We start from the raw sequence: 26,001 nt of genomic DNA on the forward strand, positions 1-26,001 counted from the left end.
TCTTTTATTTATAACTGAATTAAATAAAATTGTAGAGGGGCCAATATGTACATGGCAAGCAATAAATTTCTTCTATGTATTTTTGGCATGTTTTTTTCTATCGGGTTAACGTTTCAAACTGCATTACTGGATTATATTTTTAAATTATCAAATTGTATTTGTCTTATAAGTAAACGCTTAAAAATGCACTATCCTAGTTCCCTATTATTACAAATAGTTACTTACCTCAACCCCCACTAGCAGGTTCTCTACAGCATGCACTTCAGTTCGATGAACTATTCAAACTTACCAATCAACCATTTTACTTATCACCACTTGAACGGCCTTGAACCTATAAAATAGCTAACGAATAATAAACACCACCACTATAACTATGAGTATCTAAGCAAAAGCTTATTGTTTTTGTTTTATACTTTATAATAAAGGGTTCAATGACTTGCACACTGATCGTTGGCTTGCATAATTGTTTTGCTGTAGTTTAACGGTTTGCAAATCCCCATCAAATACCTGCTATATTCCCATTAATAATAACACGAACAGCCTGCAAAAAAACGAACTGGCTCGAATGCACTTAAACGAACGCAACAGCTACCCCCAACCACATGGGAGACAACAACAACAATCTAGCAACAATATCAGCAGCAGAATAACCAACGAAAGCATTTCCGCCGCTAACATCGTAGTGTGCGCGCGTCACCGTTATAATGCGCGAGAGCAGCTGAGTGCAGCAGAGAGCGTCGGATACAGCCGGCATCCGAAACGAAAACATCACTGCAGGCGTAGCGTAGAACGTTGAGCGCTCACTCGAGCTGATTGACTATAAAAGCTTGGTAGCGGCTATTTGATGGAATCAGTCAGCCAGTTGGACACATACAAAGCAGAAGAGTAGTAAACGTAAATACGCGGCTAACAAATTTTTCGACTTTTTTTTGAATAAACGAAGCGCAGTAGTGATATAGAAATTCATTTTTGTTTTCTTTAATTTCGGTTGTAAATAAAGTGCAAATATGCTAAAAAGTGAAGCCGCGATCAGTACAAAAAATGCCATCACCGTAAATAGTGCATCCCCTGGTGATTCACTGACACCACAACAACATCAAAACGAACCGTTATCACCACAAATTTTAGACGCTTACCGGGAAATTGCCAAACGCAATGCAATCGATGATTTTGAATTGTCTTTGCAGCCAATCGGTGGCCCAGGTGAAAATTCATACGGTTCTGTGCATAAAGTTCTGCTCACACCGAAGCGCGCACTTCCTACATTAACGACTTTACGTCCGCTTCATACAATACTCAAAATAGCGCCTAAAAGCCCGGCGCGCCGCGCGCACATGCGCGTCAAGGATGTTTACGCGCGCGAAGTGTTTATGTATGCGACTGTGTTTAGTGAATTTGCGGCGCTTGACGAGGCGCACGATGCTGCTCATTGCGCTCACTTCAGCGTCGCACCGCAAATGTTGTTTGCCTCATTGGAGGATAGTGCCGAGTTTATTATATTCGAAGATTTGTCCAATGCAGGTTTTATGATTAATTCGCGCACTAATTTGCCCACCTACGATTTGGTGGTGTGCGCATTTCGTGCCATTGCGCAGTTGCATGCGATGTCGTTCGTGCTGCAAGCGCGTCAGCCGCAACGGTTTGCCGCTTTGGTGGCACAAATGGATGATAATTTGTTTACGTTGGATATGGAAGTGGTGTCATTGGAGTTTGGCAAGAAATATGTGCGACGCACACGACACATGCTCGAGGCAGATTTGAAGGAGAGCGGTGAGCATACGTCGCAGATGCAGGAAGTGTTGCAGGCATTGCAGAAAATCGAGACTAATTTTCATGAGATTTGTTTGGACGCGGTCAATGGTGTAGCGTATGCGCCCTATTCGGTGATTTGTCATGGCGACTTCTGGAACAATAATATTCTCTATGAGTTTGATGTAAGTTTACTGATATGATATGATCGAGGTTGGTATGGGAGGAGTGAGACAGTTGGACTGGTGTAGAAGTTTTAAGAAGTAGCTTTAAACTATTTTTATAACATGGACCGGCTCTTAGCGAATTTGAAGGAAACAGCTGATTTGCTGACGTAACGAGGTATGTGACAGCGGTTTGTGTACGGCAAAACTGAGTCTGTGCTGATGATATACGAAAAACTCAATACTTGTTTTATTCTTTGCCATCTGATTGGATGAGCGTAAATAATACACGTGAAATGTGCGTACAAAATTCTGCGGCCGAATCCCCTCCGATATGGCAGCTGAAATTACTCTCACGATTTTGTTTCGGATAATCTCACATCATTATTTTTCAGTCAAGCCCACGATGACAAGCATACATAAATCGAGAAAATTGGATACTAGTAAGCCATATTCTAAAGCGTACGGCAGTAGAGCAGCTGATTTGATTTTTCTCCTATTTACTTGGTTTGTAAATTGTCAAGCTTTGTTTATAGATTTTGACATTCTAGGAACCAAAGCAAAAACAAAATACATTGCCGTTGTTGTTTTTGCTCTACTGCTACTACCTGTTCAATGTGCTTTGGATCCTGATTGTTTCCAATTTGTTCGATAGAATTCCCACAACTAAAAGAGAAATCATCTCGGGCATCAAGTTGTTGCTGAAACCAAGACGGATTCGAATAAGGTCGCATTACTACAGCTAATTTTTTTTGTTTTTTTTTTCGTTTTGGTGGTTTGAATGTCAAACCGATTGGCGTTCATCAAAGGTAATCAGCTGATTCTGACATTCAAACCCCGAAATTCGAAAAGCAAAATACATGTAAATTTTGTTCGCGTGATTCCGTTACCGATACCAATACTGTCTCCACCTTGCCTTAAAGCTTTTGAAAAATTTCCCACTTAAATTCTGAAGCACTTTTTCCCAGTCTTGGTTGGGCTCTCTATCTTTCCAAACCAAGTATTCTGATGAGCAATATTGCATTCATTACTTTAAAATCAGTGGAACAGCAAGACGCATATCTGAAATAGGAGGAAGAGTTCGGCCAAACGCCTAACAGAAGTGTACATGCCAATTATTTATTTATTTTTAAGTTCCCTGTTCTTCGTTTGTCAAAGGTACCTCAAAACTCTGAACAGCTTCAGGTTAGTTTAACAGTGAGGCTGGAATTTTTTCTTCGATTTATAAAAATAGAAAACCCAAAACATCTTAAACTTTGGGACTCCATCAATCAAACCCTCGTGCAGGCGTTTATTTCCTCATTTCCCGTAATCTCTCCATGTCCTAGAGCTCACTCCAGCTCGCCCTTAAACGACTTTCTTTTACAAAATTTTAAGATGCTCGCACCCGAGACTTTTCATATCGAGATTATGTGTTTAAATGCTGGGAGTACTTAGAAAGTCGAAAGAGTCAGAGAAAATATTTGTGTGAAGATTGGATTTTATACTTGTTGTTGTAACATTATAGAACATTACTCATGGGGTTTTGAGAAGTGCTGCTGAAGTGGCAGTCCGTGGCCGAATATACTTATAAATCTGAGTCGATTTGGTAACCTATAGCCACCTGTCGTCAGAATCGATCACACTCAAATTTTAGTTCCACTTTATGCCTGCAGCGAGCATTGAATTCGCCGGTAGTCTAGTACCAACCTGCATTAAGTAACTGAAAAGAATCATTTGCGAAAATATATAATAATCCACTGTCTATGCCAAATTATGTCATACCAAAACATAAAACATTGCATAAATTTCGAAATTTAACTAATTCAAATTTTATTCGAACAATATTTACAGACCACCAACCAACACGCCGCGACTAAGGCCAAACTAATTGACTTTCAAATTTCGCGCTATTCACCACCAATCTTAGATTTGGTACACTACCTTTACGCCTGCACCGAGAAGCCGCTACGAGATGCGCATTTTCATGAATTCATGCAAATCTACTACGACACAGTGACACAGTTTATACGCGACTACCGATTGGACCCCACAATATTGTATCCTGAAACGATATTCAGACAACAATTGCGTCAATTTGGTGCTTATGGTTTTTGCATGTCGGCTTTCTCAGTGCCATTTTTCGTATCGAACGCCAGTGAATTACCCGATTTGGATAAAGTTTCGGAAGCGGTGCAAGAACTCTCCTCGGACAGTTCGGATACGGATGAAAGAAACAATGAAGTTGGAGTTGAGCAACAGAGTGGCAGGTCACAACAAAAAAGTAACAAGAATGACAACAACAATGCGATATCACCAAAAAGCCAAAGCGCAGCAGAATTGGTAGATGAATACGACATACTGACGGAGCGTACTTTGCCGATATTCAAAAAACGTATGATTGGTAGTGTGTTAGATTTGCAAAAATACGAAATGATTGAAGCCTTATTGAAATATTAGCAAGTAGATGTGGGAGGTGGAAGGTGGGAGATAAATGTGTATATATGTGTATGTGTGGAAAAGAATTGGTTGTACTGTTGAAGGTAGGTGTTATTATCATGTGTTATAAATGGGAGAGGGCATGCTTTAAAGCCTCTGCTGTTGTTGCTATTGTTGTTGTAGCCTCGCGTCAGAAACAGTTACAGTGCAGGTTAGGTTAGGTATTTGTGGCAGTCGGCTTAGAGTAGCCAACTCCCTTAGACTACGTAGGACCATTGTGGTACCACTGTGTAACACGGGAACCTTACTGTTTGGTTTTCATGGAACCAGTTAGACTATTTTATGAAGCGTAGAATAGGTTTTATCCCAACACCGGATAGTTCCGTAAGAGAGTCAAAATGATATTTTCCTAACAACCTTTAATCCTAGCTAAGGCTGGACAATTACAGAGGAAGTGTTCTACTATATCTTCCTCTTTCTCATCTCTACAATTTCTGCAGTATTCAAGTGAAAATACTCATAGCCTACGTAACAGTTAATGACCGGCAACACAAGCCGCGATCTTCGAGATGATATCTCCTGAGAGGTGGAGCAATTCTCTTTATCTTTTCTTATCTATTTGCGGCTAAATTAGCCGGGTTGTAACACAAGTATTTTCCTTTCGCCATGACCTATTAGCCTCCGGGAGAATATTATTTTTTATCCTTAATTTGCAAGTTTCCACAGGAATGCCAATATTGCCTACGTTTTCAAGCAGTAGAAGATTAGTACTCTTTCTGTGTAGCTTATCAGTCTTACAATTTCCTTCAATATCTCTATGTCCCGGAACCCATATAAGGCTGACCTTGAAGACTACACAGTTGTTGTAATGGCACAAAAATTATTTGTAACATAAATTCTTGTTGTTACAGTCAGTTCAGAGTTATGGTGGAATCAAACGCATTTGTATCCGTTCTAAGAAAAATTACAGCAACATCATTCCTCAAAACTGTAGACTTCTTCTATTCGCCACTTCTTCGCGCACTATATCTCCGCTCGGCTCACTTGATGAAAAATGTGCATGTGAAAGCAACAACAAAGTTATCCAGCAAGACTCCCGCTAGCGAGTATGGTTATACCTCATAAAACTGGATTAACTCACTATTTCACAAGCAAATGTAATTTTAGGCAGGTCTACACGGTGAAGTCCAAATTAAACAAGACTGAGCTAAAATAGAAACAACAGGAGCTTTATTCTGATAACTTCGAGTTTTTTTTATTCAAAATAGACCCCTCTGGTCCCTCTACAAAAGCTTTTCGAAAGAGTGTTTCAGGTCATTGGCCGGAATGTCATTCAGGATGTCGGTAAAAGCCTTTTCGATGGCCTCTACGGACGCAAACCGTTTTCCCTTCATGGCCAAATACAATTTTTCGAATAGGTAGAAGCCACAGGGAGCCATATCAGGCGAATACGGTGAGTGATTGATGGTTAAAATGCGATTCCTAGTCAAAAAATTAGTCACAAGAGTTGATCAGTGAGATGGTGCATTATCATGCAATAAGCGCCAGGTTTCTCCTTTGCGGTATTCAGGGCGAATTCGACTAATGCGATGCAACAAACGCTTCAAAACGCCAAGATAGAAAATTTCAATGACTGTTTGGCCCATTGGCACGAACTACTTGGGGACAATTTCCTTGAAATCGTAAAAACAAATGAGCATCGATTTGTTTTTTGACTTAGCCAAACGCGATTTTTTGGGTGGTGGCTCGTCTGAGGGCTTTCATTCGACACTATGACGCTTAGTTTCAGGTTCATGTTGGGAAACTACGTTGCATCACCAGTTACAATGTTGTAAAGGAAGTTCTCGTCTTTTCTCACCTCTTTAATGAGGTCTCACGAATGTTGAATTCTGAGCAATTTTTGGTCTTCAGTTAACTTGTGCGGAACGAAACGTGCACAGACCTTTCGTAAGCCCAAACGATCAGTTAAAATGCGATAATTCGATGTTTTGGATATATTCAACTCCCATTCCATGAACTTCAACGATGATTTCGTTTAATTTTTCATAAATTTACGGACCATTTCGGTGAAGTTTTCAGTGATTACTGATTTGGGCGGTCCGTATAATCATCGTCATTTATGTCCCCACAACCATCTCTGACACGTGTTAACCATTCATGAACTCTGGCACGGAATACACCATCATTACCATTTAGAATGTTTCGGTACACGTTTTACCGATTTTAAAACACAATTTGATATTATCTCCTGGTTCGAAACTCATTTTTGTACCGATGGCACAAACATACTGACACTTTAGACACAATAACTTCGCTTCCACTGAACCGAATGTCATCAAACGTTCACTAGAAGTCAGCTAGTGATGTAACTTCCAACGCACTAACTCATTAAAAAGATGGCGCCATCAGAAACATTTTTATGACGCCAGTCTTGTTTATTTTGGACTTCACCTTGTATTCCAGCGTCGCCAAGATATGCTCATTTATACCAGTTGCTTCATCTATTCGCCACTCGCTTAAGCTTCACGTAAAGCAGAGGCCTTATATATGCTGTTACAATCACAAAACCAACAACAGGCATTTGACGAACATTTTGTTAGTGGTGATAATTACTGTAATTATTATTAGTCTAATAAATTTTTTTAATAAAACATCATTCACAAATCACAAAGTGATAAGCAGGAGCTTAGGATGACCGACCGATTGGTTAAATATACAAAGAAATTGTAGAAAATATTTACATTAAAAAATAATTAGTTATCAATTTTTGTTGTTACAGATTCATATTTTTTATATTGTCATATAGTTGAATTGTTATATTAATCTTGATAGTTACGATACAGGAATTGCATAGAAGCTAACAAAGGTACCTTTCGAAAGAAATAGAATTAAACTATACAAATGTGATTAAAAGGAATTGTACAAAATATAATATTATTCTTCATTATAACAGTATTGAATATAAAAAACAAAAACAAAAAATTATTGTAACTCAACAAAAGTGTGGTTGTTAAGGTTAGTACATACTAAGTACAATGTGTGGAGGCTAAAAGTTCCATTAAAGTGCTGCTTGTGATTAATATGAGAAAAGTTAGTGCGAAAGGCCGAAAAATGTAGAATTATTTTAAAAATACATGCATGTATTACTTTATCTATATATATATAATTTTTTTTTTAATTTTTGTGTTATATTTATTCATGTAAGCACTTAAAAATATACAAATTATAAACATTAATTCAAATAAAGTAGATTTATTTAATTAAAAACTTGGAAAAATTTGGACCAAAGAGATTTTAAATTTAATTTAAAACAGTCGAGGAATAGCGCCAGCTGGGCCTCAAATTAAGGTTACTTCTTCTTTTGATTTCAAATAGCGTCACAAAAACAATTACGTTTTTATACATTAATATATAACTGTATACGTATATTACATGTGTGTGTGTGTGTGTGTGTGTGTGATATTCCTACACTAAAAGGGGCATAACTTAATGCTAAAGTGATTTCGATTGCAGGTGTGTCCGGATGTGTGTTTCCAGTGCTCCAGTGTAAATATAATTGTGTGTGTATGTATGTATATCAAGGAGTCAAGTGTTTGAGCAGCGAATATAGAATTTGGTTGGTTAGCGGTAAATCGTACACATTACTATTATTTGTAATTAATTCATAAATATTATTTTTTTAAAATACATCTTCAAAATATGGATTATTTACAATTACGTTTAATGACAATTTTTGTTGTCGTACAAATTCTATTGCCCCAAATATTTAAGCCGAAAATCATGTTGCGAAAAATAAATTGCAATTAAATTTTTATTAACATATATATATATATATATGTAGATATATATGCATATTTTTGGTTTCTTTCACATTTGCCAATAAATCATACATCGAATCGTTGGCTTTCTTACTTACAAGAAGGTTTAAAAATGTCACAACACGCGCAATGCGTTTTTGGTGTCTTACGAAGTTTGTGTCTTAGAGCAAATGAAAAACATGAACATAAAATATTAGAAAGTAGTTAATACAAAAATATGCATTTTGTGTTGCTATTAAATCATTAATTCGTACGGTGCTATACGGTCATATAAAAAAAACGAACCTAACTTAAGTGCATATTTTAATTTTGCCTGTAAGTGAAAACGAAAATAATTGTATTTCAATTATTTATTGAGCTCAAGGTAGGAATTCAAGTTAAAGCAGTTTCTAATTTTTTATGGGTAAAATTTGGCATTCAAAGAGAGAAGAGGGGGCGGCGAAGTACCAAACAACCGGCATAGATGCGGTAAAGATACTCAATATGTACTAAATCAAGTCATCAAGCACCAGCAAAAAAGCACCAGGTGAAAAGAATTCAGCAGGTGTGGCCAATATCAGACCGCTAACCGAATATCAGCGAATTTGGGAGCATCAGCTGATTGGCTGATATTAATGGGGTCGTTCCCACGACAGTCGGTTCTACGTAACCGGCACTACCCGGACTTATATCCGGCCAACAAGCATCACTTCAGCAGCGCTCACCGTATATGTATGGGGGATGTTTATGCTGCTACAGCAACAACATAACTGAGGTCACAAAGTGGTTTCTGAACAACGACTGATTGGACACATGTGTGGTGAATACATGTGGAATAATCGTGCAGAATTCGGCTGTCGAATCCCACGTTACGTGGCAGCCCAAGTTGCTCGCATAATTTGGTTTTTCACCATAGTTAATGGCCAAATCTGGTAAGTCTATCATTCTTGCATCTGCCCTTCCGTTATTGTTATAATATTTTGAAATAATGTTGAAGTGACAGCCTTTGGCCGGATATGAATCCGAGTTGTTTTGGTGGCATAGACCAAACTTTATAGGCACGTTGGATGACCTCAGTCAAGAGCTGACAATTTTACCAATTTAAGCCTGATTTTAGTTATGCTGCTGCAACAACTAACTAGTCAGATTTAAACCATTGAAACAACCCAATTTGTAATCGTTCCCGCGACAGTCGGTCCTACGTAACAGAAATAACTCGAATTTGTATCCGGCCAATGAGTGTAACTTCAGCAGCACTCCTAGTATATATATGGGGAATGTTTATGCTGCTACAAGAACCCGGTTTGTGTTGCCAGCGAAGTGTTGAAAAAGGAAGTGTTCAAAATAGCTGAAGTTTGCCGAGATAGCTGAAGTTTGCCACGAGAGCTGAAGTTTGCCTAGATAGCTGAAGTGAAAGCGCTATTAACGAAGTTAGTGAATTTCGCGGAAAGTGAGAGCAGAAGAAATTCATTGAGCACTGGGCGTAATTCGATCGGTTAGCAACAAGCAAAATAATTCCTAACACCGCAAAAAGGAATTTCTGATAAGCTACTTTCACTCATCAGTGTAGACTTAAACTGCAAGTAGTGGGGCCGTAACCATAACGATAGCCGCAACATTACAGCCGTTACAGCATTTGTCCATTAGTCATGCCGCAACCATAAACAGCTGATATTGAAGCAGAATTAATGACATTTGCATTTTGTCATAAAAACATGAATAATTTTCCACTAAGTCAATTCATTTTTCGTCGTTCATTGCTAATATTCGTATTGCAGATATCAAAACAAATGTAAAGTATTTCGCAGCTGCTCAAGGTTACGGAGAAAAAACCAAAATCCTATAGCTACATACGGCTACGGTTATGGTTATGGCCTTATGGTGCGGCAACTATAAACGTTTGCAGTGATGTCAGTGATTTATGCTGCTACAACATCAGAACAGCCGATTGTTATGGTTACGGTTATGGCTAAGGTACGGCACCCCCTAATTGCAGCTTAAGACTTTCAGCTGGTTACTTTACAGGCCACTGTAGCTTGAGATAGCACACATTCCCATGGCAGCCGGTTCTACGTTGCCGGAATGACTCGGATTTTTCCCCGACTAAGGGTTGCCGCCCCAGTAAACTAGCCCTGTCTAGTGAACCGTTTGTCATCATCATAGCACTTAAACAAAATTGGTATCTCTAAGACCATCATCAGGTGATTCTGTGAAATGGGCGCCCATTATTTGCGATTGTTAACCCCAGAAGGCGCTAGAATTCTCAGAAAGCTTGAAACTATAGGGTACCTCAGCAGGCTTTACGCAATATATATAGTACATCTTTTGGTCGCAATGGTCGCAGTAGCCTAATAATGACAATTTAGTGCTATTAAAAGTGCATTGTTTACTTTTTTCCCCAATCAAATATTAGAAACCAATTAAATTTCTATTACATATATAAGTATCACACCTTAAGCTCGATAAAAAATTTGTGGAAACTACTTTGCTAGGCTACCATAAACATATACATTTATGTAAAAAAAATCATTTTAAACTATGGGTGGCATTTTGTTAACCAATTTATATATAGTTAGCAGGGTTGCTTAGTCTGCTTTCACTTAAACGAACTTCATATTGTATGCTTATCTGTATATAGTATTTGTGTAGTATATGTATGTATGTACGTACTTAATAACTGCTATTTAATATTTTTGTATTTTTGTATTTTGCATAGCTTTTAACATGGTTTCCTTTTTAGAGAACTGTTGTATTAGCATGCCTAAAAATGTTGCTAATAACAGTTGATACAAGAATATTTTTGTGTTTTTTTTTAGTTTTTTGTTTTCTTTTGCCATAGTTAATTATATTTTGTTGTTTTGCTTGTGTAGTTAGAATTTTATAAGGAATTTCGTTAGCTTTTTGCTGAGCTGTGTATTGCACGGCATCTTTGTCTGAACTCGTTCAGAACGTGAGCACCAATTCCAAGTCGATGACGCAAGGTTTGTATGCGTGTAAGTAATTGTGAATATATCTTATTGCGAAACTTCACGAAAACGTTTCTGCCGTTCCAAGCTTTCGACCTCGGCCCAGGAGTTACGCATATTTCGAAACAACTGTCAAGGGAGAAAGGTGAAAGAGGCGAGATAAAGTTAATATAAATTTCTATGCAACTAAGGGGGGTTAGAGGTAGTCAGAATTTTTTGAGTTATTCAAAGATTAACAAAGGGCGCGCGGGCGCTCCATAGCGTTCGAGTGCAAGTAGCTATGCGTTTTTCTCAAAACTATGTTTTTTGAACTGGTGATCACTGTAACTTAAATACCGCTTGGTAGATTCCAATAAAATGTATACTGCTTTTGAAAAACATAAAAAACTTGTGCCTGATCGAAAGATTTTTTTTTTTCAAAATTTCGATTTTTTTTAAACAAATATTTGTCGGTTTTTTTCTCGAAAATCTTCAATCAGGCACACGATTATCTATTAATAAAACTAATTTCTCTTGTCCGATTGATTTTAGCTGAATCTCCAAGGACTTGTGGTGAACGCCGCAAGGGAATTCTGGAGAAATGGGCTCCACACAAGCAGTGACAATTTTTACAATTATTGTTTTTTTTTTTGAAATTTTGCTAAAGTCAAGTCGAAACATGATGCATTAATGATATGTTTTTATTTATGTAAAATAAAGCAATTGACTAGCAAAAAAATTTATTGAAATTCATCATTTTTTCGGGCCTTTGACTACCCCTAACCTCTAAATCGGAAAGAAAAGCTTGATTAAAACAATATACCTAGTCCTGCCATAAGTTCTGTTACAATTTAAGCCCGTTATAGATATGAAATTATAATACTTTTTTTTAATGAAACTAGTTTTATTTAATCATGTAAGAATTAAAAAAAAAATGTTTAAATTTTGGTGGCTGGTGGCCACGCTGAACCCTTGGAACAACATTTTTTGCGTTTTTAGAAATTTTAACATAGATTTTGTATTATTTCCACACATTTACTTTGAATTGAATAAAAGTAATTTTTTTTTTTTGACTGGCTACACTTCCGAATGCCGCAGCCTGTCATAAAAACTTCTTCAACAGCGAAAATTGTTTAATCTGTGAAAATAACATTTCAAGGCCGTTGACAGCGTGCCACCGAACAAGTTGCTTGCATCCGACGAGTCTAATTTTAAGCGCCTTGCGAAAAGATGACCAGTTGCGAAAAGAGATCATCTTTAATTAGTCTCGACTTGGATCTGGTCGATGCATTCGTTTCTCTGGACATGATTTTCTGTTTTCCAAGGGGGTTTCTGCGAATTCTTTCTCGTGGCTCTTCATGGCCTCTTCTTTTTCTGTCTGTCACTTACGACGTTTGGGAAAAACGATTGATTGTGCGGTAAACAAATGTTCTCGAAATATTTAGTTTTTCCGCAATTCGTAAATCTCAAGCGCAATTTGCCACGAAACTGAGTATAATTTATGAGTAGACAATGCATACGAGCAAAAGCAAAAATAACGGAGCTTTTATCTGCGAATTCGTTCTCGCCATATGCATTGTAAAATTTGTCACAGAATTTATGGCAAGACTAAGTACATAAACTAAACAAAAAAAGCTCGTCCCTAGATGAACGCATTTATTTAGCAAAACGCGCATAATCACTCACCTCATCCACCCAGTTGTGTTCGGCGAGTAGATCATTTAAAATTTCCGTAGACGATTTACCCGGGTATTCCTGTTGTTGCTCGGCAACACGTCTCGAACAGTGTATATACAAATTATACTTCTCATGCGCAATCTTATGGAAAATGTCAGCACGCGCGGCACAAATGCGACATAAGAGTATGTCCTAGGTAAACAATCAAAAAAAGAGTTTAAATTAAGTATTTTTTGTTAATGAAAAAAAAAAAAAAAATAGCCATTTTCCGACATACCTTCTCACAAGCCAAACGCGTATCAACTGGCACCGGTTGCATGGTGTTGGCATGATAGGGATTGCCAAAGAGCAGGAAACGCACCGATATGCCTGGCTGATGACATCCACCGCAATTCTTTTGTGTCAAGTTATTTTGACCCCACTCAGTGAATACATGGCATTTCGGGTACGTTTCAATTGAAACAATAATACTGCGCGTCCAGGGTGTAATTGAGAGTAGTTTACGTTTACAATTGTCCATAATGCTATCGATGATACGCACGCTACCCAGAAAGTATTCATCTAAGGTAAAATTGTGAAATGGAAATTAACGCCAATATTTTTAAATATACAAAACTTTAATCCTATTTTAAGTTAATTTCAACCAGCATCGGCTTTCATAGGCATTTTGAGTGGCACTCAATCGGTGTACTCACCCTTTTCTCTGGTTATTTCCAAGAAAAAACTGGGATCCAGCACTTGCGATATCATTGTTTGTATGTAGATTTCAAAATTATCACGATAACGCAAATAATCCTCCATAATTTTCTCAATGAATTGTTCGGTATCATCGGCTAACAGCTCGGAACGCATAAATTCTACTATAGTCTCTTTGTGCGATTGTACTTGTATGCGCACAGGCGCCTTAACATACAGCTTCTTTGAATCAAGATTCCAAGACGAATACTGGGATATACAAAAAACAAAACACATAAATACGCAGATAAATATTAAAAGTTACGACTTATAAGCCACTAACGCACCATTGACATGTTGCGATAAAACATTTTACCATTCTGACAGAATGGCTCATATTTTTGTAGAATGCATTGAGTGTCCACTTGCCAAATTATGGGCCAATCGTTGACCAAATCCGAACGTAGAACAATAAAATCACCGGTCTGTGAAAGAAGCAGAAATTTAGTACCAAAAAAAAAAAATAGAGGTTGAGGAAAAAAACTCCGGGTGAATTTACGTTAACGGTTCATATCAGACCCACAAGAAAGTCATTTCAGCACAATTTGACAAAATTTATGGAAAATATTTGGTGCTGCTACAACATAACGGCCGTTTAGGGGGGATTTGGGGAAAAAGAAATCCACTATTAACTCGTAAAGTATCGTTCAAACAGTTTAAGGCTTACGCTCGTTGTTAAGATGACATTTCACGCTAAACAAATTTCTTTTGCTGTTTTTTGCTTGTTCTATTCACATGGTGAAAAGATTTTTAAAGGTGTACTACTTAGCAAACCGTTATTCGGCTCTGAGCGAATTTGACAAATATTCCGACGTCATTCGTTAAGTATGGTGAAAAAAAATTTTTGAGGGGAACTTTGGATTCTACGTCATTCGTTTTTTGTTTCACTAAGCTAAAGCTAAATTTTGTGAAGCACAAAACGAATAACGTAGAATCCAAAGTTCCCTTCAAAACTTTTTTCTACCATATCTAACGAGCAAACCTGGTATCTAGCATCCATGTTCCATTCAGTTTTGAGTTACAGGGTGTTAACAATGGAAGTCAAAAAAGAGACAATTTGGTACATTTTACAGTTTTTCTTTGATAAAAGCGAAAATACAAGCCAGGCCGCTGAAATTTGTAACTGTAACAGCTAATTACGTGCAATTATGGGATGCCGCTCAGGCGTTTTCGAGTTTAAGGGAAATGTCGATAAAAATCACAGAAATAATCGAAATTGATGGCATGCTAGTAGTCGTAGCATCGCCCAGGAGCTAAATATCGACCATAAAATAGTTTAAAGTCATTTTCGCCAAAATTTTACGCAAATATAATGGATTAATTTGTTTAATGTTTAGTAAAATTTTTAATTTTAAATTCCACAAAGGTATACTTATATACAGTGGCGGCGGTCAAAATTCCAATCGATTTATGAAAACAATTTTTTTACGGTGTTGCGCATTTTCTTCCATATAAAAAAAAATCGCATATTCGTCTGAATAGAAGAAAATGTTTTACTTCGTCAACAAAAACAAAAAAAATATTAAAAATCAACTCGAATTTTCAGCCACTTTTAAACTTGAATACACCCAACTCTCTTTTTACACGATTTTGAAATAACACAGTTCAGTAATAATTTTTTTTTTTTCACAAAGCTTTCGTTCTTGCACGAATCTCAAAGCAAAAAATGTTTTTCTGAAAAAAATAGTTCTTAAAAGAATGTCTTACTTCGTAAAAAAAATTCGTGTAAGATTAACTCACCGTTGGACACCCGGGTCTGGCCAGCCTTTTCGACTCTGGCCGTGAATTTTACGAAGGTTTTAAAAAAGGTGTTAAGAGAGTTTAGCGAGGGTTAAGAGAGTTTAGCGCGCCTTGAATCATTTGTGATTATTATTTCATATTATTATTATACCTTAAAATTATCCGCATCGTGCGTAGCATTGGCATACGAAGAGGCATTGGCCTTATTCGGCGTATAGCCATCAACATTTTGTTGCTGCTGAGTCTGTTGTTGTTGTTGCTGCTGCTGTGGCTGTTGTTGCTGCTGCTGTTGTTGTTGTTGTTGTACTTGATTAAGTGGCGTTTGTGGTTGCTGCTGCTGCTGCTCTGACGGCTGATTGTAGTTTGACTTGCGTGGTGCACTCTTATTGCGACGCGATGATTTTCGGCGATAGTTTCTGCCGCCTTCATCGCTCTAAAACCCAAATGAATACAAAATGTATGAAACCAAAAAAAAAGCCAAGTGTACCACACGACTTACATCCTCTTCTTGTGGCGTCCACACGGGATCTGTGTCCGAGTCCGCAAATTCATCGGGCTCTTGATCTTCATTATCAGCCAAGCCCGTAGCGCCAGTGCCGCCAGCACTGCCCGAGCTCATGAACATGGCATGCATGCTAGTCTGTTTCGCTTTGCGTAGACCTTGCTCGCGTCGTGGCGGCAATGTGAGTGGATCTAAAAGACGAGGCAAGTCAGGCCGTAATACAATGGCAAGGAGCAAGATGAGTTTTTGTGAATGTGCGTGAGTGAGTGGATGAGTGAGTGAGTGTGTATTATGATGGATGATTATTAAGTTATATGTGTGTGTGGGAGTGATATGAAGTATGGATAATTGTGTAAGTGATAATTCCGTTATTTCAATGTATGTATGTATGTAAATCGTACGAATCTCAACGAGTTCATTAGTTGGAGAACTTTCCAGGCGAGTGACCTATGCAAAAGACAAATTTAATTAACTAAACTCAAAATGATGCCTACTATCTAAGTTGAGTTTTTAGATATAATCAGTTTGGGGGGAGGGATCGCTCGATCACGCAACAGACACCTTTGCAAATAGAGAATTTTTTAAATGCTTCATTCCACTGTTGGTGGACTGCATACATAAGGATAACAGCAAAAGTAGTATGCTTTGGTGAATGCTCTCCGAACGAGTAGAAGGTAAAAAAACGTAAAAAGAATTTCTGCCTACTCCAGCGTAACCTGCAATATGAACATCCAGCTGTGGGCCTACTACTATTACTACCACTACTACTGCATCCCTGGGTGTTGGTATGGCATTTGCGCCCGACGGCATTGTGTACTCTTCTGCGAACAAGAAATCTCCCAGATTTTTGTTATTGCCCGTCGTAGGGTTAACACTTTCGAAAACAAGTTTTTTCCAAGTTTCTTAGAATTTATATAAATGTATTCTATCTACGTACAATGTACAAATTGCTAAATCATCACTCTTTATACATTTCATTTCTTTGTTTAATTTTAAGCTTTTTTACCTATGAAATTATTTTTTTAATTTTATTAACAACATAAATTCTTTCGAATCTAACTTCTATATCCATAGTGTAGTTTTCATAGCTCTAAAAGGTATTTGGGTTCTTATAGCTGTGTTAGAAAGAGCGGTGTTTCTTATCAGTAATAGGAGAAAAGTGAGTGTGTGCGTATTTAAAGAAGTGCGAGTTATATTTTAAATGTGAGTAGTTATGTTTTGTGGCTTTGACCATGATGGCGACTGAACACCGAACGCTTTATCGTTCGTCTGTGACCCGGACGCTGTCGAAAGTGAAATAAGTGAATAAGAGAATTTCCTCCCCAATCGCTCGTTCGCGCGCACTCTGCTGACCATAGGAAAGGTGTTGTGAAAAATCATTATTTCATTCTGGTTCTTCAATTAACATAACCAATTTTAATTGAAGGCTACAGATTTTTTGTTTGCTGTTTCTTTCAATGCTAGAGCGATTATAGTGAACAATGTAATTTATGAGGTAACATCCCATTTTGCATGCATAGAAATGCTTTATCCATCTTGTTGGGAAATAAAAACACAAAATGTTTTTTTAGTAAGAACTTTTGTTTCTTTGCTGCATCTTTTGTCAAAAATACTTATGTAATTCGATTTTATCAACTGGTATTTTTTTTTCTTTTCTTTTCTATTATATATGTATTGTAACAAATCATTATTGCTGCCTTTAATTTTGATTTTAATAATTTTTGAATTTTTTGTTTGCTAACAGAAAATTAGAACGCTTCAAACTGCAACCGGTCGTTCGGTTTTTGGTTGTTCACAATTGTTTTGTTTGCGCGCGAACGAGCATGGGAGCGTTCGCGTTTGAGCAGCTGCGTCTTTTTTCCACTCAAATTGTGGTCGAGAAAGAGAAAAAGATTGTGCGTGTGTGAGCGTGAGTATTTTCGCACCACATCCACGCGCTTGTGTACATTTTGTCTTCACCTTCTCAGCTTCCGACTGCGCATGCGCCACCAGCTAACTAATCAACCAGTCAGCAAATATGCAACACAACAACGCACAGTCGCGCTCATCAGTGCCAAGGCCACAGAAAATTTATTAAAGGATGATGATGACCGGCCGTTACGCCAGCGGCAGCTGCTGCAGCAGCAGCGGCAGCGGTGGGTGCTATCGTATTACTAGTAGTGGTAGTACTGGAGGAATTTTGTTGGTCAGGCAACATACCTTGACTGCTGCCGCCGCCGCCACCGCTGAAGCCCAATTGTGCACAGTATTGCTGCTGCTGCTGTTGTTGTTGTTGTGGATGTTGCTGTGCCTGCTGCGGTTGTGGCTGTGCTTGTGTTGGATGCTGTTGACCGTACGGCCGGAATGATTGCTGCTGCTGTTGCTGATGTTGTTGTATTTGCTGCTGCTGTTCGGGTGGATGTTGAATAACCGATGCAGTGCTTGCCGTTGCTGCTGCTGATGTTTCGGCTGCGGCAGCAGCTGCCGCTGCGGCTGCCATGTGAGCTTGTGGTCGCTTCTTCGGCAATATTTGCGTTTGTGAGAGTATTTTAATGCGATGTGCGTCGTCTCCCGTTAAACCAGCGGTTTGTTCGTCAACAACGGCGCCTTGCTGTGGGTTCGCTGGTTGCTCATTCGTTTGGCCTGCAGCAGCAGCAGCATTTGCTGTATCATCGCTATTCCCATTGCCCGGTTTTGCACGTTTCGCGGTATTGCCACTCGGCGAACGTTGATAGTTCAGCTTGCGGCCGCTTTTCACTACAGCCGGTGGTGGTGAATCGTCACGCTCACCTTGAAGGAACTTCAAATAGCTGTCCATGAATTGTGTTTTCTTCTCGCCGATCAAAGTGCCAACAACCGGCTTACGTTCGCTACCTGGCGTCACCACACTGTTAGCTAAAGATGTACTCGTCGCTGCGCCAGCCAAGCCGTTATTTGCAACCACGCTGGCCACTGGTGTGCTACCAGCACTTTGTCCCTCATTTGCCGGATGGCGTATGCCAAAATTGGTGGCACTGCGCCCATTGCTGTTGTTCACGTTTGAAGATGAGTTCGCAAAGCCCTGCTTTGGCGCTATCGCGTCAGTTAGAAAATCCAACTCCTCTTCGATATTGGGCACAATCACTTTATTGCTTGGATCATTCACAACCGCCGTTGCTTCCGCGCTGGGCTGCTGTTGTTGTGGCTGTTGGGGTGCCTGTTGATGATGTTGCGCCGGTGCTTGCTGCGGCGGCGGTTGTGGATGTGGTTGTTGTTGTTGTTGTTGCTGCTGCGGCTGCGGCTGCTGCTGCTGCTGCGGTGACTGTTGCATGGGCTGCGGCGGCTGCTGTTGCTGCTGCTGATTGAGATTATAAAGCGTATGTTGTATGGCGCCTGCGGTTGCGGCATTCTGTTGCATGCATGCCGAGTACTGTGAAGCAATTTGTTGTGGAAATGTGCTCGAGTAATACGAAGATAAATTCGTTAGATGCGCTTGTGATTGCGCCTGTGATGATTGCATATGCGCCGGTTGTGGTATTTGTTGCTGTTGTTGTGCGGCGACTTGTTGCTGTTGCTGCTGTTGCACTTGCTGTTGCTGCTGTTGTTGCTGTTGCTGGTGCTGCTGCTGCTGTTGTGCGGTGTGTGGATTCACATACGTTGGTATGCTAATGGCGGGCGTCTGCGCTACCGGTGACGGCGTATTATTCTCGATCTTCAGTGGCGTATTCCATTTACTGTTAAAATCATAGTATGTAGCTTGTTGTTGTTGCTGCTGCTGTTGCTGTTGTTGCTGCTGTTGCGTCTGCTGTTGTTGCTGCTGCTGATGGTGCTGCTGTGTTTGCTGTTGTTGGTGCTGCACAACATCCTGCTGAGGGCTGCGTACCGTAGCATAATCATTGGTGACGAGCGTCTTTTTCGGTTGACGCTTGCGCGGCGTTTTGGCAGGCTTTGAAGGCAGCTGTTTTGGCTGTTCCACTTCAACCTGCAAAAGAGAAAAGGAAAACAAAACAATTTTACTAACGGAACTGGAAGAAAACTCTTATTATAGTAAAATAAATTCTGAATAAAGAAAATTTTTTGTTGTTTATTTAATTTTTGGCGTTACATAGAAAGAAATAGCGAAACTAAAATCTCAAAACGGAAAGTTTGATGAAAATTGCGGGAAAAATAGCGGCGTAAGCCCCCAGTGTGCTACTTATTATGAAATGTAGATATTTATAAGCTGCCGAAAGAGATAAATAACAATTTTAATAAATTTAATAAATGCAAGAGATGCGAAGTTACTTTTAAGGGATAAATTTGTTAAAAAAAATGAAATAAAACAAGCAAAATGGAGTTTCAAATATTTTAAAATAAATAGAAATGAGTTTGTGTGAAATTTAGAAAAAAAGGTAACAATTTAGTAATTTAGAGCAAATGTTGACTTATTAGTATAAACTTATTGAGAAGTGTCCGTCAACAATTTGAAAACACTAAAGCTATAATCTTATCTAAAAAATCTGGAAGCACTAAATCAGTATATAACATGATTTTCAACCATGTGTACACAAATGTACAAACAAACTACTGCTTATTATAGATTTTACCGATTTTTAACAATGATTGTCACTTAATACTACCTTCAATTAAAAGCTCAATATCTCTACAGACGACACTAAATTCCTTTACCCCGTTTCTCCACAACTCACAAGGATACATATTTAGACATTTTACAGATTTACCGTTAACCGTTCAAGTTTTCAAATCGGTTGGATTACATATATTCCTGTAAGCTATAATTACATACAAAACAGCGCAAATGCAAAGGTAACATAAGGATCGAGTGGGAAATACAAAAAAGCCATCAATTGCAGTCTAAGAATATTTGCACTTGGGGCTTTCAATATGGCAAAAAGGCATACAATATGTGTTTTTATAGCAGCATTCTTACGCGTATCTTCCTCAAAAGTTTGGAAATAAACGTCACAGGTTCAAATACATACAATTCGGTTTGTTTAGTTTCACTCCCTTTTGTTAAACAGAAATAAAAATCGGTTACATGTGAGAAAAGGAAGCAACACGAAAGGAATTAAGGAACTGAAATGCAAATATTACAGAAAAATGATAACAGAAATAATAGCAAACCAATGAAGAAGTACGGGTTAGAAATAAAACAAAACAATTTTAGTATTAAATGTATGTGCATGTGGGCTGGCGTCACGAAATGTGCACGGGAAATTATCAAATAAAGAAGCAATAATTTTTAATGTGGAAAATAAAAATTAAATCGAGTATTAAAACCTTGCACATTATTTTTTAGATGAATTTGTTTTTGTAGGTAAATTTTAAATAATTGTTGCAAATTTTTAAACAAAGCGTCTAAATTTATTCAAAATGAAAATAGCTCTTGCTTCGAAAATGTCAAATTTTTATACAAATCTATAAGTATTCTAAATCTATTGTAACTACTACGAATTGCTATTACAGTTTTAGCTTTTTTCTTATTTTCATTTTACATATTTCATGTGAAGTAATGTCTGTATTTGTAAGTGTTAGCACTTTTGAGAACATAGTTTTATGACTTTCAATCATTTTCAACATTCAGAGATATGAAGAAATTGTCCACTTTTAAAAACACAAATTGTTACTTTTTTCAAAATTAATTTTTAGCGAGCATTTGCATTTTAACTATTCCAAAACGTGATTATGTAATATTAATATTACAGTTAGTTAAATAATACACATTCGCATTATGCAGCAAAGAAAAGCTATTTCCCTCATAATACTTGTACAGAAGGGAATGCAATTATGAAGTTTTATGTTAAGTATATGTAGATAACATTTTCGTATTATTAGTAAACAGCCACAGATGTTTTTATTGTTGCAAATCAGACGCTTTATTTTTTGTTTTGACTTATACAATTTTTCATGTGACATTTATTTCATGATAATTCAAATTCGACTACTCAACTCTTAAACTTTAAACTTCATTGTTGTTGTTCCACTTTTAAAAACTTTCGAATGGTTTAATAAAAACTGTACATAAATAAAATACGATGAGTGCGTAAAGTATTAGCAACTTTTCAGTGTTAGATGTTAAAAGCAAACGACAAAGAAAGGTCAACTATGCAAATCAAGGAAGGATTTGGCAAAAAAAAAAAAATAATAATAATAATCAAATAAAATTAAAGCACGTCAAAGATGCAGAGAATGTAGGGAACAATTTAACAAAAGGCTTCAAGAAAATATACAAATCGAAAATCATAAAATACAAACCTTCGGTATGATTTGAATCTGTGACGATTGGGAAGATTGAGTTTGTGGTTGCTGCTGCTGTTGCGCGACGGCGGTTTGCTGCTGTTGTTGCTGTTGATTATTAGTAGCCGTTGGCGACACCAGCATATTTGCTACCATATGTTGGCGCCGTTGCTTTTCGACTTGTTGTTGTTGTTGCTGTTGCAATTTCTGATTATTATTGTACAAACTTTGTTGTGCAAGCAAGTGCTGTTGCTGCTGCTGTTGTTGTGTATGCTGCAACACTGTTGCATTACCAATGGTAGTACCCGTATTTGGGTTATAAAGCGTTTGTTTAATTTCCAGCCCAGGTGGCAAGTTAAATATCAAACTTTCACCTACTTCGTTGTCAGCTACGTAGCCCAATTGACGATTCTCCTGCTTCACTTGCAGCTGCAGCACATTTTTCACATCTTCTGTGCTAGCACCACCATCGTTCGAACCATTGGTATCTTCGATTTTAGTCCAACACGCAGAAACGTGTTGCTGTTGTTGCAGCTGTTGCTGTTGTGGCGGTGTACTTTGTATCACAGACGAATAGGCCACAGTGGCTGCTGATGCAGGTGAGCCTGCACCTGCAACGTTCCGCCGCAAGGCTGGCGATTCTGCACCTCCACCACCCGTCTTATAGACGATTACTTGAGGTGACACTGCATTATCAACTGCAACTGTAAGGGCTGGTGTTGTGCTGCCAGCAGCATATGTATCATTTACATCATTCTGTTGCATTTGTTCAACTTGTATAACTTGTTGTTGTTGCCCTTTGCGTACAATTTTAAAGTTTTTACCATCAATGGTATAGTACATTTCACCATCGTTGTCTAATGCAGCATTTGCTTCTTCTTGCTGCTGCTGCTGCTGTTGCTGTTGCAGCTGTTGTTGCTGTTGCAGTTGTGTCTGATAAATAATAATGTCATTATAAGCCTTTAAATCGGCTGGTTTCTCCTGTTTGATTTGCTGAAAATGTGCAACACACGCGTCGCAAGAATTCAATTCAAATTTTATTTTGCTGTTGTTTAGATGTGTTTGTGATTGTAGATGATGTTAGAAATTTTTGAGTTTTTGGTGAATATTATATTTATGATAAAATATGTATACTTGTGCGATGCCAAAGATACATTAAAAGGAGTTTTCAGAGTCTACCAGAAGCTGATTTGATGGCAGATATTTAATTTGCAAATTGTATTGTATAAATATTTGAACACTTGTGGACCTTACTATGTGTCAATACAAATTTTGGGTTGCCTATGAAATTCGGTAACAGATTTGAGCACATTTAATGTTGTTTTAATGGACTTTATTGAACTAACTGATTCCGACCAAACACTCTTAGTTTATGCTAATTAATTATTAATTAATTAATACTTAAATTTTGTATCCGGCCAAGGTCTATCACGTCAGCTGGATTCCCCAAACATTTATGAGGCATGTTAATGCTGTTGCAACATTGTGAGCTGCTTCAGTTCCCTTCGTACACAAAATATTTCATACATTATTGTCGAATGTAATAAATATTTTACTAAAAGTTCCATTAGGTTTTGTCCCGTGGCTTAGGATTTAATGCATTTGATTAATCGGAGTTTCATTAATGCAACAATTTGGTCAAGTAGCACTGAAGCGCCATTTTGATACATGGATATATGTATAAGGGCCAGCAATTTTATTTTATTTATATTATTTTTTATTCTTTCAACGCTAATTAAAAGCTGCTTTTATACAGGTTTTCACAGTTCTATCTACAATATGTCACCTCTCAAACGTAGTTTTTTTTTTTTTTGGATACGATAATAATAATAATAATAATAATTTGTTGCCTACCTTCTTAGACAACCCAAAATAAAATGTTTTCAAAATTTTTCAATTAAAATTTAATTTTAAAATTATTTTTACAAAAATTCACAAACCAAGTGGACACAACCACTTTTGTTTTTTTTTCGATTATTTACCTACATAGCATTTAGTATGGGCATAAAAATACAAAATTCTAACAGCAAAGCTCCTCCAACATCTTTATGTTTATAAGTCTATAAATGCAAGATGTTCATCCCCATTTTACTATTAAAATTGTGCAAGACTTGTCTTAAAAAAATCATTGTGCACTAGTTTACCATTTATTATTATGGAAAAGTTTATAGCACATCCCACATTCTACACCTGTATTCCAAATATTTTAGTACATCAAAGAGAGTAAACAAATGTAACCAAAAAGCAAATGCCAAAACTGAGCCCTTAGAAATGGATCGATTATAAAGATTTCTATATGGACTTAAGACAAAACTGTCCAACATACTACTCACCACCTTCTCCGCGACTAAATTCAATTGTTGCTGTTGTGCCTGCTGCTGTTGATGTTGCTGTTGTTGTGTTTGCTGTTGCTGCTGCTGCTGTTGTTGCATTGCCAAGAACGTATTTGATATCATCGGCGCATTCCAACTGAGCGTTGTTGATGTAATTGCGGATGTTGTAGGCGATGGGGAAGCACCGCTTGATGAGGAATTTTCACCATAATAATTAGAAGCAGCATTATTTGCTGCAGCTGCTGCAGCAGATGATACAACAGCAACAGCGGCTTGATTTTGAAAATTCGTCAATTGTTTGTCTAACGTCGATGGGATTTGAATTTGACGAACTGGCGTATTAACCGCACTTGAGGCGTAATGCGCTGGTTTTGGTTGCGCGCTAGCTGCGGCCGCATGATGGTAGATTTGTTGAAATACCGGATTATATCCGCTGATTGGTGAGGGTGACACAAAACTACCGCTACCAGCAGCAGCGGCATTAAAGCTAGCTGCTATGCCTGAATGCGCTGCTTGTAGAAATAGGGATTGTGCAGGCGCCAAGTGTGGATGCTGAAAATCTTCCGCAGAACCAGTACTGGAGGCAGATGGCACAATACGATTATAAGCATAAGACCAAGGACTTGAATTGGGATCCATATTGTTTTACAAGACGGTTATATAGTACGTGTTTATAAGACTACAAAGGAAATTTGTTAGATAAATGCTTAAACATTCATGATATGTTGTTGTGGGGTTGTTGCCTTTAACCAGGCAGTACTAATAAATTTGCATACAAAAACAGTGTCTTAGTACCGCCAAAACTTTAATAAAGCAATGAGTCTCTTTATCACACATTAAAAATCAAACTACAGATTGCCTGTACAAAATTGTGCTACTCTGTCGCATAACCCCTCAAACACTTAGTAATCATGCATACTAATGCTTTATCTACAATTTCAATGCCGATTGGGTTTCAAAGCTTCCCCACAACAATACAACAACCACACGCACTTGCTACGCTTCCGATTGGTGTAATGTACGCGCAGTGCGAAAACTTCTACTTTGGGGATTTTTTTCACTTGTCCCGTACTACTCCGACACCCGCTCTGCATTCGAATCAGTGGAGCACCTCAAATGTGTACTTTGTCTTGCGTTATGTATCTAGCTGGATTACGACTGTTGTGGCTGCACGGCAAAACGGCTCGACCGGTCGTTCTATGCGCCGTTGCCCAACGCTGTCGCCTTGCGTGACTCGTCGCGTTCTCCTGCAACTCGTTATGCTACGTTTCCGTAAAAATCTTTAATTTTCACTCTTTTCGATGTTCAGCGTTTCAAACTCCACTTAACCGATATTAAGAAAGTTCTTATGTAGACTTTTCAACTATATTTTTCACAAAATTATCAATTTTTACTTGTTAGTTTTCAATTTTTCGCGTCATCTATTCTGTCTACTCGTTGTTACACAGTCCGAGCGCCATTTTGAGAAAAACATTCCCACTCCGAATTCGGCCGAGGCTAGCTAGTCCGAAAGTGTGTATTTTCTGCCAGTCAAACCATGACGAAAAACGTCAAATGTGAATGATCGAACATCATTACAAGGTTGCATTTGTAAATTATGCATTTCAATTTCAAAATGATTATTGTCTGTTTCATCAATATTTGGCTGATTTAACTGTGATATTCTCCGCAATTCTATTTGTGGTATACATATCATTTGATGTAATTAAATACAACATCGCCTTAATTAATAAATTGATTGTTTAC

The 26,001-nt window shown here is 37.9% G+C and overlaps 2 protein-coding genes across 3 annotated transcripts; one reads left to right on the forward strand and one right to left on the reverse strand.

Annotated features, from left to right (window-relative positions):
- The first annotated feature begins 867 nt into the window (after positions 1-867).
- Positions 868-7,557, forward strand: LOC128860047 (uncharacterized). The gene is made up of 2 exons (XM_054097272.1): positions 868-1,934; positions 3,747-7,557. Exons 1-2 carry the CDS (start codon positions 1,008-1,010, stop codon positions 4,350-4,352), a joined length of 1,533 nt encoding a protein of 510 aa, XP_053953247.1. The 5' UTR covers positions 868-1,007; the 3' UTR covers positions 4,353-7,557.
- Positions 7,558-10,886: 3,329 nt separating this feature from the next.
- LOC128860045 (glutamine and serine-rich protein 1) lies at positions 10,887-25,770 on the reverse strand. 2 transcript variants are annotated; one of them, XM_054097270.1, is made up of 11 exons: positions 25,249-25,770; positions 24,256-24,934; positions 21,941-22,915; positions 17,927-19,667; positions 15,725-15,918; positions 15,377-15,658; positions 13,773-13,910; positions 13,446-13,695; positions 13,028-13,311; positions 12,760-12,942; positions 10,887-11,223 (listed from the first exon to the last, which is right to left on the reverse strand). In XM_054097270.1, exons 2-11 carry the CDS (start codon positions 24,892-24,894, stop codon positions 11,143-11,145), a joined length of 4,767 nt encoding a protein of 1,588 aa, XP_053953245.1. In that variant the 5' UTR covers positions 24,895-24,934; positions 25,249-25,770; the 3' UTR covers positions 10,887-11,142. The 2 variants fall into 2 exon arrangements, with proteins under 2 accessions (XP_053953245.1, XP_053953246.1); XM_054097271.1 differs by lacking the exon at positions 21,941-22,915 and having other exon boundaries at positions 25,249-25,769.
- Positions 25,771-26,001: the final 231 nt, after the last annotated feature.

This window comes from Anastrepha ludens, chromosome 4 (assembly GCF_028408465.1).
Source record: "Anastrepha ludens isolate Willacy chromosome 4, idAnaLude1.1, whole genome shotgun sequence".
NCBI classification, from domain to species: domain Eukaryota; kingdom Metazoa; phylum Arthropoda; class Insecta; order Diptera; family Tephritidae; genus Anastrepha; species Anastrepha ludens.

Excerpts from the sequence above, each read along its gene's own strand:
- LOC128860045 (XM_054097270.1), bottom strand. The coding sequence starts at position 24,894 with ATGGATCCCAATTCAAGTCCTTGGTCTTATGCTTATAATCGTATTGTG. Across the intron at positions 15,659-15,724 it reads GGACGCCACAAGAAGAGGAT|AGCGATGAAGGCGGCAGAAA; the intron begins GTAAGTCGTGTG and ends TTTGGGTTTTAG. Across the intron at positions 13,911-15,376 it reads ACGATGCGGATAATTTTAAG|ACCGGTGATTTTATTGTTCT; the intron begins GTATAATAATAA and ends CTTCTTTCACAG.
- LOC128860047 (XM_054097272.1), top strand. The coding sequence starts at position 1,008 with ATGCTAAAAAGTGAAGCCGCGATCAGTACAAAAAATGCCATCACCGTA. Across the intron at positions 1,935-3,746 it reads ATATTCTCTATGAGTTTGAT|ACCACCAACCAACACGCCGC; the intron begins GTAAGTTTACTG and ends CAATATTTACAG.